The sequence below is a fragment of the Pempheris klunzingeri genome, chromosome 18 (assembly GCF_042242105.1).
Source record: "Pempheris klunzingeri isolate RE-2024b chromosome 18, fPemKlu1.hap1, whole genome shotgun sequence".
Taxonomy (NCBI): Eukaryota; Metazoa; Chordata; class Actinopteri; order Acropomatiformes; family Pempheridae; genus Pempheris; species Pempheris klunzingeri.
Window position 1 is genome coordinate 4,970,966 of NC_092029.1, and position 16,637 is coordinate 4,987,602.

The following is a 16,637-nucleotide window of genomic DNA, read 5'->3' on the forward strand; positions in this document are numbered from 1 at the left end:
AATTTTCAATGTATTGGTTCACTGTCTTTATTCATATGAATTTTATCTATTTTCAAATGTTAAACACATTGGGGCCTAAGAAAAGAGCTCTGCTATTTTCCTTCCAGTGTAAATGTCACAGTTTGGGCACCTGAAGTGGCCTCGAACAGCAATGCCTCAGTACCAGCTGTCAATCAACTTCACAGCAGTACCTATTGGTTGAGCCGGTGCTGCAGGGAGGGGCTAGGAGTGCTGACACAGTTAGTTTGCCTTGTTTTCTTCAAAATAAATAACCATGGCTGTAATCAGGGGATGATAGACATACTTCCCAGTTACTGGCAGTATTCGGGCAGAGTTTCTCCTCCTGTTTCTAGTTACCTATCTTTTCCTTCACTGAACTTCAGTTAATCTGATTTAATAGCAGCTGGGCCCATTCCTCAGTATTTCAGCGGCATCTAAGACAGATCTGCAGGGATAATCAGTGTACGAGGAATGCAGAGAATGTTCCCTGTATTTTCCCCCTTGAAAGCAGAACCCCGCCCCATCTGTGTCAAAAGAAAAAGGTGTGTGCATGCCTATGTATAGAGGTATGATTAAGGGAGGCGCTCGCTTCATGCTGTAGGTGGGTGGAGGGCTGTCTCTGGCTTTCTTTGCTCCTTTCCAAACTACACTCCAAATATAGTAAAACAACACAGCTCTTGCGAGACTTTTCGGACGTTTAGGTAGCATGGCAGGGACCTTCCTGCCCCTCAGTCCTGTTCTCTGTGTGCCGTTTCAGTGAGTGCTCGCGGCCCAAGTGTTGTGGCCTGGTTTGCCTTACTAGGACAAGCCAACACGGAGTCATCGGCACAAGCAGGAGGGTTTATTCAAACTCCCACTTGCCTTTTCAAAAACCCCCAACATCCCAGTTACAGCATGTTCCTGTTGCCTAGCAACCGGCTGGGTCTTGAGAGAGAAAGAGGCGTCATAGATGTGTATGTATATCCACTGCTGAGCGGAGAGCAAACACTCTCTGCTGCCTCTCCCTCCCCTGTGAGCAGCTCGCTCTCTCGCCATGTAACGGAGCACAGCATTACACGCCGAGTCCTGCCTCTGCTGAACATCACCCAATGACACTGCACATGAAGAGGACGATGCTTAGAATCGTTTATTATTGACACATTTGTCTAGTTGGTAAACAACATACAGACTTGTTATGCTGTATTTATAGATCATTTTCACAATCAAGCATAAGAAAAAGGACATAAGACATGATAAAGTTCATGGTCTTTTATTTGAAAAAAAAAAAAATAAAGACTAGCATGTACAACTTGGAATGAATGTAAACTGAACTCAGATGAACAGTTGCGAAGACTGGTGCGCTGACACTCTTCTAACAGCGTGCGCTGCGAACACAGTGCACCCCTCGCTATGCTCTTGTCTGAGTCGAGAAACAGAAGAAAAAGAAAAGTGAAGGCCAGTGATTCTCTCTTGCAAGAAAAGAGGACAGACACTCCATCTCAGCGAAAAAAGAAAAAGAAAAAAAAAAAAAAAAGCTCACCGTAAGACTCTTTAAGTCCCCCCTCCTTTAAAAAGGGCAGGACGCACAACTACTAAGATGGCTGTCCAAATAACATAACAAAAACAAAAGAACATGCCAAAGATTTGAAAATGTATTTTTTGTACATTGTTTTTTCTCTTTTTATCTAGCATACAATTAAGTCCCATTCCACTTTAACGCTTGAGTTAGAACTTGGTATATTCTCTCATCTTAACAGTACAGGGATCCTCTCCAAATACAAAAAAACTGTACCAAACCAACAAGAGGACAGCTTATAGTGGAATCAGCACGCTCTGGTAGCCCGGAGGAGGGATGGGGGGGCGGGGGGGTTAGTGCTCCGGTCTCAAGCTGCATGCATGAAGAACAGAAAACAGAGAGAGAAAGAAGAGATGGCCAGCCCAGACATTTACCACTAGCAAATGGAACTGGAAGGAGTTCGCCAGATGCTTTTGCTTTAGTCTGAAGGTAGTAGTTACAGGGTTTGTTGTTATTATTTTTACTTGTTAAGTACTGATGCTAAACTGGTCTCCGGGGGGAGGGGACAGGATCACTAACCATCATTTTCATGCAGATATTTTTTGTATATTTTTATATTTTTCCTGTGTGGACAGAAGGATATTTTATTTCAACATTCAATTATTTTCTATACAGAAACAGTATGAATAAATGAACATTTTTTCCAAGAGGTAAGTAAAACATTTTGTTTTGTTTTTTTTTCTCCTTTTTTTTTTTCTTCTAAGAGGGGACAAGACGGGGCGGGCAAGCTTCACTTTGCAGTCATCATCTGTACAAACTCTGCGGAGAGAGGAGAGAGGACAAGAGACAATAAGGACATCAGCTTTAAGGCTCTGGCACAGCCTGTTGCCAGTGAGAGCAGTCACCTGCTAAATTGTTAAATGCTTTATTAATTTTTTAATCAAGTTGAGCGGGTTCAGAACACACATCCTAATTAGTGTCCCCTTTCCAAACAGCTTCCATGTTCATCTCATTAAGTCCATTTGATTAAAAAGCTCTTGCATTGTGCTTACAGTTGTGGAGAAATGTGAGGGCTACAAGCACGCGCACGTCCACCATAAGAAAAAAAATAAATAAATAAGAGCCGGCTTTCATTGTCTGTAGGGTACATATTCTGTCGGTGGTACAATGGGAGTGTAGAAGTAGGGCACTTTTCAGCCAAGACTTATGGACTGTTCATAATATATCAACAGCCTCCTAGAAAATGAGCGCAGTCTCTCATGTAATGTGCCGAGGGATCGACCGCAGGGGGAGGGGAGAAAGAGGGAGAGAGGCAGCAGGAAAGAGAGTGAAAAGGCTCCTGGCACACTGATGATGATTCAGGAGGATGGCTTTCTCCCATCTCTGTTTCAGCAGGCTCCATCTATAGCCCCTATCTAATAACTAATATTACGTGTGGCTGGCTTGTCTTACAGTCGCCCTCAGAGAAATACACAGCTTGGAAAATCATGCGCTCTGGTCCCCGTTTTAATAAAAGCTTGCAGCATGGCCTAGAAACTAAAGCTATTTGTGCACCACGACATTTCTGCGTGTGCCTCCTTTACAGCCGTCTTGTTTGTTTTACCTTCATAGTTGACCTGTCCGTCTCCATCAATGTCTGCTTCTCTGATCATCTCGTCCACCTCCTCGTCCGTTAGCTTCTCTCCCAGGTTCGTCATGACGTGACGGAGCTCTGCAGCGCTGATGTAGCCATTTCCGTCCTGGAAACATGCGACATGGGATCAAACATGTGAAGCATGACAAATCCCACGGCCTAACAGCTGATGGGGGGAAAATTCCCACCAGATCGATTAATGAGAGGACACGGCGGCTAAGTGTTAAGCGAGCAGGGATCGGAAACTGGTGACTTTTTATTCCATTGGGTAAAGTTTACTCGCTGCTACACTGGCCCGGCAAGACTGAAAGTTTGGTTATCTGACCTGTGAGTCATCATGAGTGTTTGAAAAGATTCTCAGATGACTTCACATGTGGTCCACATAAAATAAGTCTCAAAATAAAACTAAAAGATCTCATTCTGGTCTTAAAACCTCTTACTTACCTTGTCGAATACCCGGAAAGCCTCGCGGATCTCCTCCTCGCTGTCTGTGTCCTTCATTTTTCTGGCCATCATGGTCAGGAACTCCGGGAAGTCAATGGTTCCATTACCTGGAATGGGTGATAATGGGGGACGATTAATCAGCAAATATTGCAATTACTTAAAAGCAAACTCCGATAAGCAGAGATAATACAACCCAACATTTTGCTGATGAAAGGCAACTAACTGAAAATATTAATTTAGTCCTCCAGTCCTCTTTTTTTCCCTTGTGTATGACACTAGCGTTTACATTATCGTGCGGGCCATAACTTCTCTCCAGAGGCGTTCCTGACGGTGACGGTGCAGCTTGAGACGTGAGTAATCGCTGAGAGGGGAGCAGCCCTTAAATCATTTTAGTATACACCTTCCTTCCTGTGATGAACACAGCTACCACAGGCTGACTGTGCGCTTCCCTCTCTTCCTCAGGGAAGCCCTGGGAAGATGTTGCGTATGTTATACACAGCGCAGCAGAGTTGCAGGGGGGGACCCATGGCCAGTCATCCATAATGTAGACACATAGTATAGTGTGCAGCTCGGCCTTCAAGGAGCCTGGATAAATCAAAGGCTCTGTCCCTGTCAGAGACCCAGGCAGGAGGGGGAGCGGGAAGAAGGTGGTGGGGAGCTTCCATGCAGATGTTTCATCCCTCCTTTTCAGTTTTATCCATCTTAATAATCTTTTTTTTGTCCCTCTTTCCCATTCTGGTGCTCAGTTTTCATGTATTTTTGGGTCGTCCAAAAGCGCAAGAATACATATGGAGGAATCCATGGTTGTGTTTCTGGTGGTGCTAATGGCAGCTGGTGGTCGAGCATGTATGCGTGCAACACGATCAATATCCATGTTACTGTTGTCAAGACAGGATTACCAGGGGATCAGACCCTCTTGACAGAGGAAGGATCTACGAGGAGCTCAGCAGCTCACCCACTGCAACTACAGAAGGGAGGATTGGAGGGTTGGGGGCGAGTCTGATGCTGCTGGTAAGACCTGCTTTGATGCGACCTAAAGACGCTGGGAGTAAGTGTGGCGGGTATTATAATTAAAAACTGACAACAACAAAAAAAAATTGTGAGGGGATTAAAGTGAAGGTCAGGGACACCGAGGGCAAACTACCCAGGAGGATTAGCCCTGGGGTGGGATGGAGGGATTGTACGCAGATTAACCAATGACAGAGCACGCCCCAGAGAGCAAGATGGAGAGAGAACGAGAGAGCGAGAATGGATGTGTGTGGGGAACGAAAAGGGATGCAGTAATGTGATGGGGCAGATGGTGATCTCATGGCCCGGGGTAACAATCTAAGGACCTGTTATCTAACACACAGAGACAGCCAGCAGCACCGAGGGAACACATGCTGCCACTGGGGGTGGGGAGGGGGGTGTCCCAGTCTTGGAGAAGGGCAGGACTGCGACAGGAAAACCATCATCTGAGGGGGACAGTGACTAGAGAAGCGAGGCAGCCCTCGAGTTATATCTGCTCAACTGCACCTCAAGCCAGCTGCTGCGGTTGGAGGAGGGAGGGAGGGAGGGAGGGAGGGAGGGAGGGGTGGATGGAAGCAAGAAGGGATGAAGATAGGGAGGAAGAGAAAATGGTGGGAGGGGAAGAGAGAGAAAATAGAGAGGGAGGGAGGGAGTGAGTGGGCGGTAGAGAGGGAGATGGAGATGAGGGAGATGTGAAGAGGAGAGAATTTAAGGAGTGAACCGAGTGGGAGATGGTGCGATTACACATAAGAGGTGCTGACGCAAACTATAGAAGGCTGAGGCATCTCCGTGTGTGTGTGTGTGTGTGTGTGTGTGGTCATCGTTTTCCCTGCATCATAAAGCCAACTTCCATCCCTGAGATGAGAAAGAAGAGCGGGGTTGTGTAATGATGGTAGGTGATGTGCTGCTAATATTTTTGTCATGCAGTTATTCAATCAATAATTAAACGCCTCATCATGTGCCATATGTGATGTCATTTCTTTGCCCCATCTGTGTGGTCGCAAGATAAACAGCAGCAATCCCATTTGATACTGTAATCCACACTGCTCATAAACTGCGGCTTGGCTTTTACAATCAAATAGTGAAAAGACCATTTCTTTTAATAGCCCTCTGTCTAGCTTAAGTCTTCCATCCTGTCTTCCATTCATTGTAATTCTTTGCCACAGCCTCCTTGTTTGGTAAATAAAGCTGATTTTCAATGGTCCAGCTGACATCCCATGGCTGTCGATGTGGGTACTGGATGTGCAAAGCGCAGAGAGGCCTTATGTAACCACTTTTATTTTCCATTACTAGCTTCATTGCTGTCTGACCTAGATTGCATCAGCCAAGGGAGGCAGAGGCAGAACAAGGGGATGTTAGTGATGGTGTGTGTGTGTGTGTGTGTGTGTGTGTGTGTGTGTGTGTGTGTATGCTTGCTCTTGGGTGTAACTGAGGGGGAGGGGGAGGGGGAGGGCGCTGAGGATGGTGGGAGGACGTTTCAATGAGGGGCAGCCAAGCTGCGGTGCAATTGATTCCTCCTGATCAATGTGGTCCCATTTACAAAATCCTATAAGCTGACAGAGCACCACTGGGGTAAAGGACCCACTGACTGCTGACATCCTCGACTCCACTGCACAAGGTCGACCAGCTTGGGAGCTACTGGCCAACTTCTCGAACTCTTCTCTCTCTCTCTCTCTCTCATTTTCTGCCTCTCATTCTCTTGATCACTCTCTTTCAATCACAGAGCCTTTGGGAGGCACTGCAGCGGGGGATAAAGACTCTGTGAAACTCTGTCCATGAGGTGAATGGAAGAATCTGTCCGAATTATGGCACGCAGCACAGAGCGCCAACACTGACACTTCTTTTGACACTTAGCCTGCTCTATTCACCGGCACTGAAAGCACCTCCTGTGCATCTATATCCCTGACATTGTCAACCATGATGGAGCTGAACATACAATGACTAAAGTGCTGACACAGAGGGACACGTCATCTGAAAATAAAGCTGGCCGGACAGTTGGTTTGGACAGTTGGTTGACAGTTGGTAGAAAAGGGAGGGAGGTGGGCACCGACACCGCTGATGTGTTTCGAGGTGGGGCAGTAATGGAAGCTCTACCTAATCCCTTATGCATTTGTAGCAGGGGTTATCACTGAAGTCAGGCAACAAAAGGGTAATGTGAAATCATGCTTCTGTTCCCCCCAAATGACTGCAATTAATAGATAATAGTGTCGTTTTTACTGTTTTGTAGTTCAGAGTAACAGTTACTGCTGATGGGAAAGGAGTGGCATCACCTTATTAACCTAAATATCAACCCCCCCCTCTCTCGCTTACAATAGACTCATGAGTAAAATTAACGACTCAACTGCTGATTATCCACCTTTTAAATTAATTTTCCTGGTAAGTTAAGCCAGACGTGTGCACTCAGTAAATTCCCAGTGACATATTTTGCTTGGTTGGACAGAAAATGATTAACAAAATAGATCCCTGCTGTCTTTGTAATGCAGGACATTTCAAACATCCCATGATGATTCAGTTTATGAGTTGTCCATCAGCAGTGTATATGAGGTCTTATCTCAACATTAACATATCTTAGAGGAAGTCTAGTGTGTCTAACCCACTAATATTAACTCTTCAAGCGGTGTGTTTGTAGAATAAGGGTGCTTCAGATTCTAAACCTCTGTAAACGTCCTCATTTTGGACCAGCCGAGGAATTTACTTCCCGTTTTTGTCCTTATTCGGCACCAGACGTAACATCTTTAACAAAAAAACTTTCAATACTGACACATTAGCAATGAATAATTCATGACTCTAATCATTATGGATAAATCCAGTATTTATACTGACCGTCAGCGTCCACCTCATTGATCATGTCCTGCAGTTCGGCCTCTGTGGGGTTCTGGCCCAGCGACCTCATGACGGTGCCGAGCTCTTTGGTGGTGATGGTGCCGTCACCGTCCTTGTCGAATAAGGAGAAAGCCTCCTTGAACTCTGCGGGTGGGGTGCAAGTTAAGAGTGAGAGGTTCGATTACTGTTGCTGGGTTATGTTAGGACACTGCACTCAGGTTGAGAAGGTTAATCGATCGCTTATGACTACAGGGGCTGTGTTAACTGAGTTCATGCTAGTCTGTAAACTGGCCCCTACAGAAGTTGTAGACGTGCTACGCTCTGAAACCATACGGGGCTCTTATCTCACACTGTGAAGAAAAAAACACAGATGCATAATGTGTAGCTGAGAAGAGCAGAATCATTGTACTAGTAGAGCCTTAAAGTCTGCACCAGTTTTGTCTTGGTTGGACTTTACACCACGGGTCATAAAAACCCAATCGGGGAGCTGCAGGCAACAGAGAGCACTAGCCTTGGAGCCTTAGCACAAGCTAATTAGCCACAGAGGAGTCTGACTGAGAACAAACTGTGCAGCCTCCAGTTTTAATACAAAGGCCACATCATTTATTTATCAAGAATTTCAAGGTGCCTCGGTGATTGAAACTACTCATAAGCGTGCCTGAAATACTGTCTGTTCACTGTGGCTTCATGGGCTGTAGTCATCGTGACATGGTGTAAATACTTCCTGCTCCTTTCTAGAAGCTAATGATCTGCCAAGGGAGGGCGGATTGCAAAATCCTTCAGCATTCTGTTTCATTTCAAGTGTCGTGGAAGCAACCAGGAGAGCCAATGAGAGATAGCGCCTTACTCATGTGACAGAGAAACTTTACAGGATACCACAGGGTAGAAATGATGAAGAAGGGACTTGGCTATGAGGGGAAGTAAAGGGGAGGGAACTCTCTCTGTTCCTACCTGCGATCTGCTCCTCTGTTAGTTGGTCAGCCTGTGGTTGGGGACAAAAGAGGAGGAGGGAGAGGGTTACAAACAATGAAGTTACTCGACAAGGCGCTTATTCTAAATCCCAAACTGTTTCGTCATTACATTCCTCATGTTCCCCACACACCTACAGCTCAACACTGGCCACAGTGTTCAGGGGGGTGTTGGCTCCACCACCAGAGACCTGACCGGCTAAAATCTGCTCAGGAATGACAACATCTACCACTGACAGTGCCCAAAATTAACTCCTAGCCCCATTAGCTAGCAGCCTGAGGATGGCGATTGGTTAGAGGGTTTTTTCTTTTACATATTTGGAGCTTAAGATTTCCTTTGCAACCTTATACGTCCCTGTTCCTGTAACAGTTTAATCCCAGATAGAGTCCATCTTAACTCTAGTCTGACTTTGATGATAAAAATCAGTTATCAGGCTTATCACAATGTTTTTAAAAGGTTCTGCTAGAAAGCCACCACATAGACACTGCACAAAATTAAGTCTCCAGCTGATGAGCGGCTCCATGGGATTGACTCACACCACGGCCGTCCACACAAAGGGGACTGCTGGGCAACAAGACACTGTTATAAAAAGGATGAAGTGCTGTCCCCAGACGGGGGTTGTTTCAGGACATATCAGCATGGGAGTGTTTTCCATGGTCGTACCAACAGGAAAAAAGGCCTGCTGGGTTGGCGCGGTTTGGCTCCCCTCCCGGGCTGTTCTCTCCCGTGGCTAGGGCTCTTTAATGGCTGATAGTGACTCACACATGCTTTATGATGAGCGAGCATCCACTGTCAGGCCTTTTACATAGATGGATCTATCTTCTTTGTGAAGGAGACGCTGCTTTCAAACAAACACCCTCAGAAGTAAAGTTTGAATGCAGAGCTTGTGGCGCACATAACTCCCACAGACACCCTCCCCTCTCTGCTTTAGAAAACATGGGAGTTTAGTATTATTACTGTTAACAGGCCACACTGACATCACTATGCTTGGCAGCAAAGGAGGAACACACACAGACAAACACGAGCAGTCGCGGATGTGCACACACACACTCGCACACTAACGTACATGCATGTGCACTCTTGCAAACACACACACACACACAGTTGCTCTTAATGGCATTCTTCCTCAACACCAATACTTTCCATCCAATGTTTCCTGTGAATTAGTCAGAGCAGCCAGTTCTGCCTCAAAGCCAATTCCTCCAGCCCATAAGCGTGTTTGTACAAGCAATTTAGCTCTGCATACAGCCGAGCCAATCTGAGCCACGTTAGGTCCAACTTTGGAGGTGAGCGCATTTTATTTTGTAAATCAAGCCAGTAAATTGAGTTAGTTGCATAATGACTGGATTGGGTTGGACTGGATAAGATTTATCAGATCATCGCAGGGCACACTGCGAGCTGACCTTTAACTTCTCAAAAACAAAACGGTCTCTTCTCATGGCTTGAATAGCAGCAGCCACAGGATGGATTGATCCAGGCAGCGAGGGGTTCATGGACAACTTCGGCAGCGCTCATACGATTAGCTGACATGATTCAATAACCTGCTCCGCACACAACAGCGCTTGCTTTTCTTCTCCCTCCCTGCACCCTCTCCCCATCTCGATTTCCATCTGTGAGAGCGGGAAATGTCAAGAGACAAAACATCCACATACCAACCAGCTTGGCCAATACTCTCTGTGTCATGTGTGTGTTTTCTGGTGCCATCTTCCTCTGTTTCTCTCATCTATTGTGTTTTTTTTGTCAAGGTGATTTCTCTCTCTCTCTCTCTCTCTCTCTCCCTCCCTTAGTCACCCTCTTTGTCATGCTGTGTTGCTCCTGCTGTATCTTTGCTGTCTCTTTCTGTCCCCTGCTGTCTCTCTAAGTGGACTGGGTGTGGGGTTTGGTGACTCACTGCTATGGATCCTCCCCTGGCTCAGGCCCAAGCTGTTGGGGCCCCATGGTGCTGCTGCACCACCAGGCCCACTACCGGCCCATCCCTTCCTTTTCTTCTTTTTCCTCCTTCTTTCCCTGGCACTTGAACTTCATCCAATACCAACTCCTCCTCCTCCTCCAGACCTTTTCCCCTCACTGTGTCTTTTTTCTCTCTCTATATGTGACCTACTCCTCAGAGGAAACTCCCTGTGATTCACCATCCACAGTGTCTTGTGGACAGGGTTGTTCACTGCCAGGCTTCCAGTCTTAATAACAGCATGTAGAAGAATAGGAGTGTGTGTGTGTGTGTGTGTGTGTGTGCGTGCGTGCGTTTGGGGGGGGCTCTGCTGGCAGTGGTTAGCTGGCATGAGTGGGTCAACCACTCCCACTGTTGCCTGGGCAGCCGGCCCCGGCAATGCGCTTGAAACAGGACTGTGGCAGACGGGAGGCAGTTCACTGGGCCAGCGAGGAATATCTTTTGGTCTCAGTTGATGTCATATGACCCATGTACAGACACACTGCATTGTGCCCTGCTCACGGCAGGTTTAATTCGACAGGGAATGCGAAATGGTGTAAAAGAACGCCAGCGATTATCTGAATGCACTTTTTGAATTGTTGATCTGTAACTTTGAGGGGCCCAAAACAATTCCTGAAGTAGCTTCTCTATATTCACCGAGTGAAAGATGCACAACCAGCTGTCCGTCTGACAGATGGGTGTGACACACACACACACACACACACACGCTTCCATTCACCCTTACACAAGCACAAACACAAAGAGTCAGTGTGACACACGCTCCCTTTCTATAGGAGCACTGAGCTCCACAGAGCACTGAACGCCTCTTCTCTTTGAGGCTGGACAAAAGACAGTGAGGCCTCCGGGCTGGGCCGTGTCCGGAGGGGAGGAGGGAGAGAGGGTGGGTGTAAACATCACCAGCCTCCCGGCACCCTGCAGACAAGGCAGGTCCACCATATGGCCTGGTGGTGGTAGGTGGCTGGGTACTCCTCCGCACCACAGAGAGCACTTTACCGTCCTAGACACTGGGAACATGGGACATGGCTAGGTGTTGCCGCCGAGCATAAATAATTCATAGCAGAAGATCAGATGTCCTTCAAGTTACTAAACATGCATCAGCAAACAAGAGTGTAACAGGAATAGGATAGGGCCTTCGCATGGTCCGACTACTTACTCGATACTTCCACCTCAATGGGGGAGACTGTTTCCACTTCAATGTGCGTACTGATGCAGACAAGGGGCTTACGCCTGTGGATTAAACTTTTCAGAGATGCCGACATGCAGGCTAACTCCAGAACAATTCAACTTTACACTCCAATTACCGTGCCGCGTTGCAACGTGAAACTGCATTGCAGCTCGATACCATATATGGGATATTTGATCACGGCAGAGGGGGGGGGGGAGAGAGAGAGGTCTACAGCTTCTTGACTCCCTCGGGCCATTAATGATCTATCAAGCTTGATAATCAATGGATTAGCTTGAAGGCCTCCTTTCCACATCCAGATCGTTTCCACTCGGTAACTTCTCCTTTTGTGCCGAGGCCAGTGGAAGGGACTTGGTTTCAGTGGCTGGTTGGAGGCGTCAGTGTTAACACGCCTCTCCAACATCTGGTAAAATTGGTTCGATTGGCGCGCTGAGGTGCACAGCTGTGTATTTTGCAAGTCACAGAGGCCTAATGAAGCCTTGTGCTTTCTCACAATTGACGTTGCTGCAGAGAATAATAGAGGACAGGTTTGAAAGTATACAAGCAAGTGGCCCCGACAGTCCTGTAATGTTCATATTTCACAGGATTTGGTTTGGAGAGAGCGGACTGGACTCCACAGCTGCTGATGGTCGGTGGTGTCTCCTGCCAGGCTGAGCTTCTTGGACTACTCACATGGGTGCCACATTTGCATAACATCGAGAATTTGCAAAGAGGCAACCAAATCAGCCAACATAACACAAATAGATAACACAGCCCAAGATAAACCCTGTGGGCCTGCAGTGAAGGCGGAACTGCGTCTCATATCGGGTTTTTTTTTTTTTTTTTTAGGGCGGAGGGGGGGCCTTCACAGGGCAGGCGACACAATGTAGCTATAGCCTTGTAATTGCAGAATATGGTCAGTTTCCGTTGCGGAACACTGACGGGATACAGCAGTGCCATTCCCCATCATGGCACGGCACGGCACGGCACGGCAAGATGGTGCAACATAGGGGGAAAAAAAAAAAAAAGAGAAAAAAAAAAAAAAAAAAAAGGAGGAGGAAGCCAAACGCAGCCAGCTCGTTTGCCACACAACGACAGGAGCGCCATTCGCGGGCAAACCGTGAGATTACAAGGCGAATATGTCAGAAAGCCGCCTGGAAACCAGTCGGCTCCGTTTGGACGCGCGGCTCTCCGGCGCGCCTGATAACAGCGGACAGGCTCCCCAACACGCCTGCGCTGCTAAGGCGGATTGTAAAATCTACCCTAATGCATTTATGGCTGCAGAATTATGCTGTAATGACCCAGAATAGCTTGCTAGCTACTCGGATACCACCAGATCTAGTCCAGAATTTAACTCGATCTGCAGCATGCAGCCGCGAAGCAGCCACTTCACCCGATATGGCAGGATGGCCAACAATACTGAGAGAATTGCGCAGTTATGAGGGAAATACGGTCCCGCTTTGAAGGTGAAAATCATTTCAGACATAAATCCGCACAAGGCGCTCCACAAAGCGGCCACACTTTATCCCCATGCACCGCGTAAAACACATCAAATGCGCTTTGCGGGCGTTTTCCGCCTCCTCTACGCACAACCACAGCCCATAAGAGGAATCAATGACTGGACAGCAAATTAGGCAACAGCGGCAGAAAAAGCACCGAGCTACGGCAGGTTCACACCGGCAGTGAGCAGGCTTTTCCTCCAATTCGAGCGCATTACACAGAATGAATGAGGATACGTACCATGTCGGATGGGTTGTGTGCTTGTCGGTCTGTGGAGGCAGACTAGGAGTGTGGTCGTTCCTTAGATGGAGTTCCACTGGCGGGTTAGCAGTGTGTATATTGGCCGTGGCCAGAATGGGGATTGCCTTATGTATCCCTCCGCCACACTAGCACTGATCACTCACTTCCTTATTTTCCAGTCAGGGCTGCTGCAGCGGCTCAGGCCTCCCGCTCCAAACAGGAGGCATGCCAATCACCACAGCTAAAACGCCTGCAGTGCACGCAGAGCATCCTTTTACTCATGTCGAAACACTTCACAGTGCACTTTCAGCCAGTTATGGCTACATCCAGCTTTTTGGATTGGTGCTTTTTAAGATGTGCATGGAGATTATTGCTCATATAACATCACAGGATACATAAAACCTCTGTTGGTTCATATGTTGTTGCCATGCTTGGCTTCCTAAACCACTGGAGGCAATACTCACTTTCTGAATGATGTTTCCTTGTTTTGTGCCCTAATCCTGGAGATTGGCATAAATTGGAAGTAGAAATATTTTATGAGGGTTTGTTTGGTGCTTAAGAGTTTTTTAGGCCAAGTTAGATGATGTAGCTATAAAGCTACAAACTAAAGTTAGGCTGAAATAGTTTGTGTGTGGTATAACTTCAGAGGAATTTCTCTAGGCAAACAAATACATCTGATCTGATCTGATCCGATCTGATCTGACCTGATAATCAGCATTTCTAAGAAGAGGGTCGTCTCACATGGAAATGGGAAGAGCAGACTAACTTGTTTGTCTTGTTTGTGCAATTCTTTCTTATCAAGAGTTTCTCAGTATTTTCCACTGCCTGATAGTCATCACACATCATTAGGATACAAGGACACTCCCTGCCATGGCAAAAGAATCCAAGAAACAAGAGTTACTGGTGTGGAAGGTGGTGGATGTTTGGCAAAATAACTATAATAACAAATGTAATTCAGTGGATAAAACAAACCTGTGGCTCCATTAATGAAGTCAAGTTAAAATAAAGTCTATTTTCTGGTAATTCAATTTCCACATGTAGCTTGATTACTACAAAACTCATAGGCCTGGAAAAAAAAAATGCAGACTGTGCCTTTAAATTGGAGCACATCATTGTGAGACCTCTCAACTCCACTGAATTTATCCAATGACGGACTGCACATAATAAAACATCAAATCCCCTGTGGTGCATTTAGAGGATACCATCTATTTCCGTGGCCCCTCATTACTCCAGAAGAGAGTTAGAGTCTCCCAACACTGGGTACTAGTTTGCAGCCGCGGAAGGATACGCCAGTGTAGGACGCAGCCTGGTTGACACTGGAGAATTTGCTGTGCCGGTGTGTGACGGCGCTTCTGATTGGCCGCTGCGGACCTGCAATATTATACTCCATGTGTCGGCTTCATTGATTGGCTACACGGGACCTGCATTGCACCAGGCAGTGGCACTTGATGGAAATATAATAAATATAAATACAGGGAAGTTAAAAAGCGACGCACCGCTCAGCGCCGCGTTTCCTCATTAGCGTCTGTAATAATTTTGATTTGTTTGGTGGAGACGGAGGGAAAATGCGTCAGGTTCCCATCGGTGCGGGGTGAATATTTGATAGGCTCGATATGGGAAGTGCGCAGACTTACCATTGGCTGCTACAGAGTGTGGCAGGCCTGCGTGAAGTGATCAGTGCAGCTCAGCGGGGCTGCTGCCTGTTTATCTGGACGGTGTCCGGACGGGCTGCGTCACATTATAATGAGAAAAACAACCGCACTGTATCATTTGTGCAAGATTACTTCATGTAACAGTGAACCTGAGGTGGGATGACGACGCAGAATTTGGCAAAGCAGATAGTATCGTTGTGTTGTGTTGTCATAGCACACACACACACACACACACACACACACACACACACACACACAGTAGTCCTCCAGCCTGTTAAAGTGTGTGAGGTGTAGCTGACAAAAGCACCACCCAGTGGACAAAGTGGAGAAACCATTACCAGCTGTTTGTAGGCAGGAGGAGATGCCACACACACACACACACAATGTGTCTGATATGAAGGATACAGGCCTTCTGCACACACACACACACACACACACACACACACACACACACACACACACATTTATACAAGTTTAACTGTGTAATGTGTCATGAAGTGCAGAGACGGTTCGTGAATCGTCTCCTCTCACAGGACAGATGGTTTCTGCATGTTTCACTTACGTACTGGAGGCCGTGAATGGTTTCTTTGCATCACTGTCCCCCCCCCCCCACACACACACACACACACTGAAACTGGACAAGAGACGGTGGATGAGAAGGCAGCCGTCCCACAGGCCTGAAACATTTATTTATCACAAAATAGAGGTTTGTTTTAATGAGTTACAGGCTGATTTAACCGCTACAGGGTTTATTTAGTGTATTGTAAGAAGCCTTTAAGGGGGAAGTTGGTTTATTTGTCTGTTTTATGTGAATGTACATGTATCTGTGCATGTCATCACTCATGCAAACTTATTTTTATTTCTTAAAACGAACTTATTTTAGCACAACAGATCTCTGCAGTTCAGCCTGAGTCCAGGCTTGTTTGTCAGGTCAGGTCAACTAACTCTAACTCAACTCGAGCTGTTTCATGTGTTAATCTAGTGGAACTAATCGGGACTTCTTACTGAATTTGTTCAGTGTTTTGCCCTGTTTAACAGGAGAAATAGCTATTACATAAGCAGATATACATTTGTCTCGCTGCTTTGCGTCTCTCGGCCCCTACCTCGCTCACACAAGCACAGACACACATTTCTTCACTCTGCGCGGTCACAGACATCCTCGGTGGACGAGGATCTGCCTCTGACAGGAGCGAGGCTCTCCTCAAACCCTCCGCTGACCTTTAAAGAAGCTGAACAAGATTCGGCCTGAGGCGCTTTGAGCCAGTTTAAAGTAGACATATGGTTTGTACACTTTAAAGGACATTTATCTTAAATTCTTCTCCATATTTATACCAAATATAGATAACAGAAACAAACTTTTGTCAGTTGTACGGCAGTAATATTTCAGTCAGTCTGTGGTTTATCGAAGGTTTTCTTCTCAAAGGCTCGTTTCGTTGACGTACCATTTGAAAAACAAGGCTTTTATGCAAAGCACCATTATCTAGAGCACAATCTGTACACATCACAAATGATCAGTAACGTGGATGTGACATTTGAGAGAATGCCAACACCATGATCGGCCCTGCCCCATCATCCCCCATCATCCCCCATCAGTATCTGTGTGCTCACGGGGGCGGTGTAGAAATACCCAACCCAGAGTTTGCCTTGAGCTGACGGGGCAAACGCCTCATTAGAACACACACCCCTTTTCTTGTAACCCTCCCAGCCTTTCCAGCCCAACACGCCACGCTTGATTTAAATAGGTTTTTTTCTCCCCCCACCCC

At 46.7% G+C, this 16,637-nt stretch overlaps 1 protein-coding gene across 1 annotated transcript; it reads right to left on the bottom strand.

Annotated features, from left to right (window-relative positions):
- Positions 1–1,233: 1,233 nt before the first annotated feature.
- calm1b (calmodulin 1b) lies at positions 1,234–13,335 on the bottom strand. The gene is made up of 6 exons (XM_070848918.1): positions 13,223–13,335; positions 8,355–8,385; positions 7,404–7,547; positions 3,573–3,679; positions 3,099–3,234; positions 1,234–2,314 (listed from the first exon to the last, which is right to left on the bottom strand). Exons 1-6 carry the CDS (start codon positions 13,223–13,225, stop codon positions 2,286–2,288), a joined length of 450 nt encoding a protein of 149 aa, XP_070705019.1. The 5' UTR covers positions 13,226–13,335; the 3' UTR covers positions 1,234–2,285.
- Between the last annotated feature and the right edge of the window lie 3,302 nt (positions 13,336–16,637).

Bases quoted from the DNA above. Each gene is read 5' to 3' on its own strand.
- calm1b (XM_070848918.1), bottom strand. The intron at 7,548-8,354 runs GTAGGAACAGAG...CCCCACCCGCAG, and splicing joins AACAGAGGAGCAGATCGCAG to AGTTCAAGGAGGCTTTCTCC. The intron at 2,315-3,098 runs GTAAAACAAACA...CTCTCTCCGCAG, and splicing joins CGGACAGGTCAACTATGAAG to AGTTTGTACAGATGATGACT.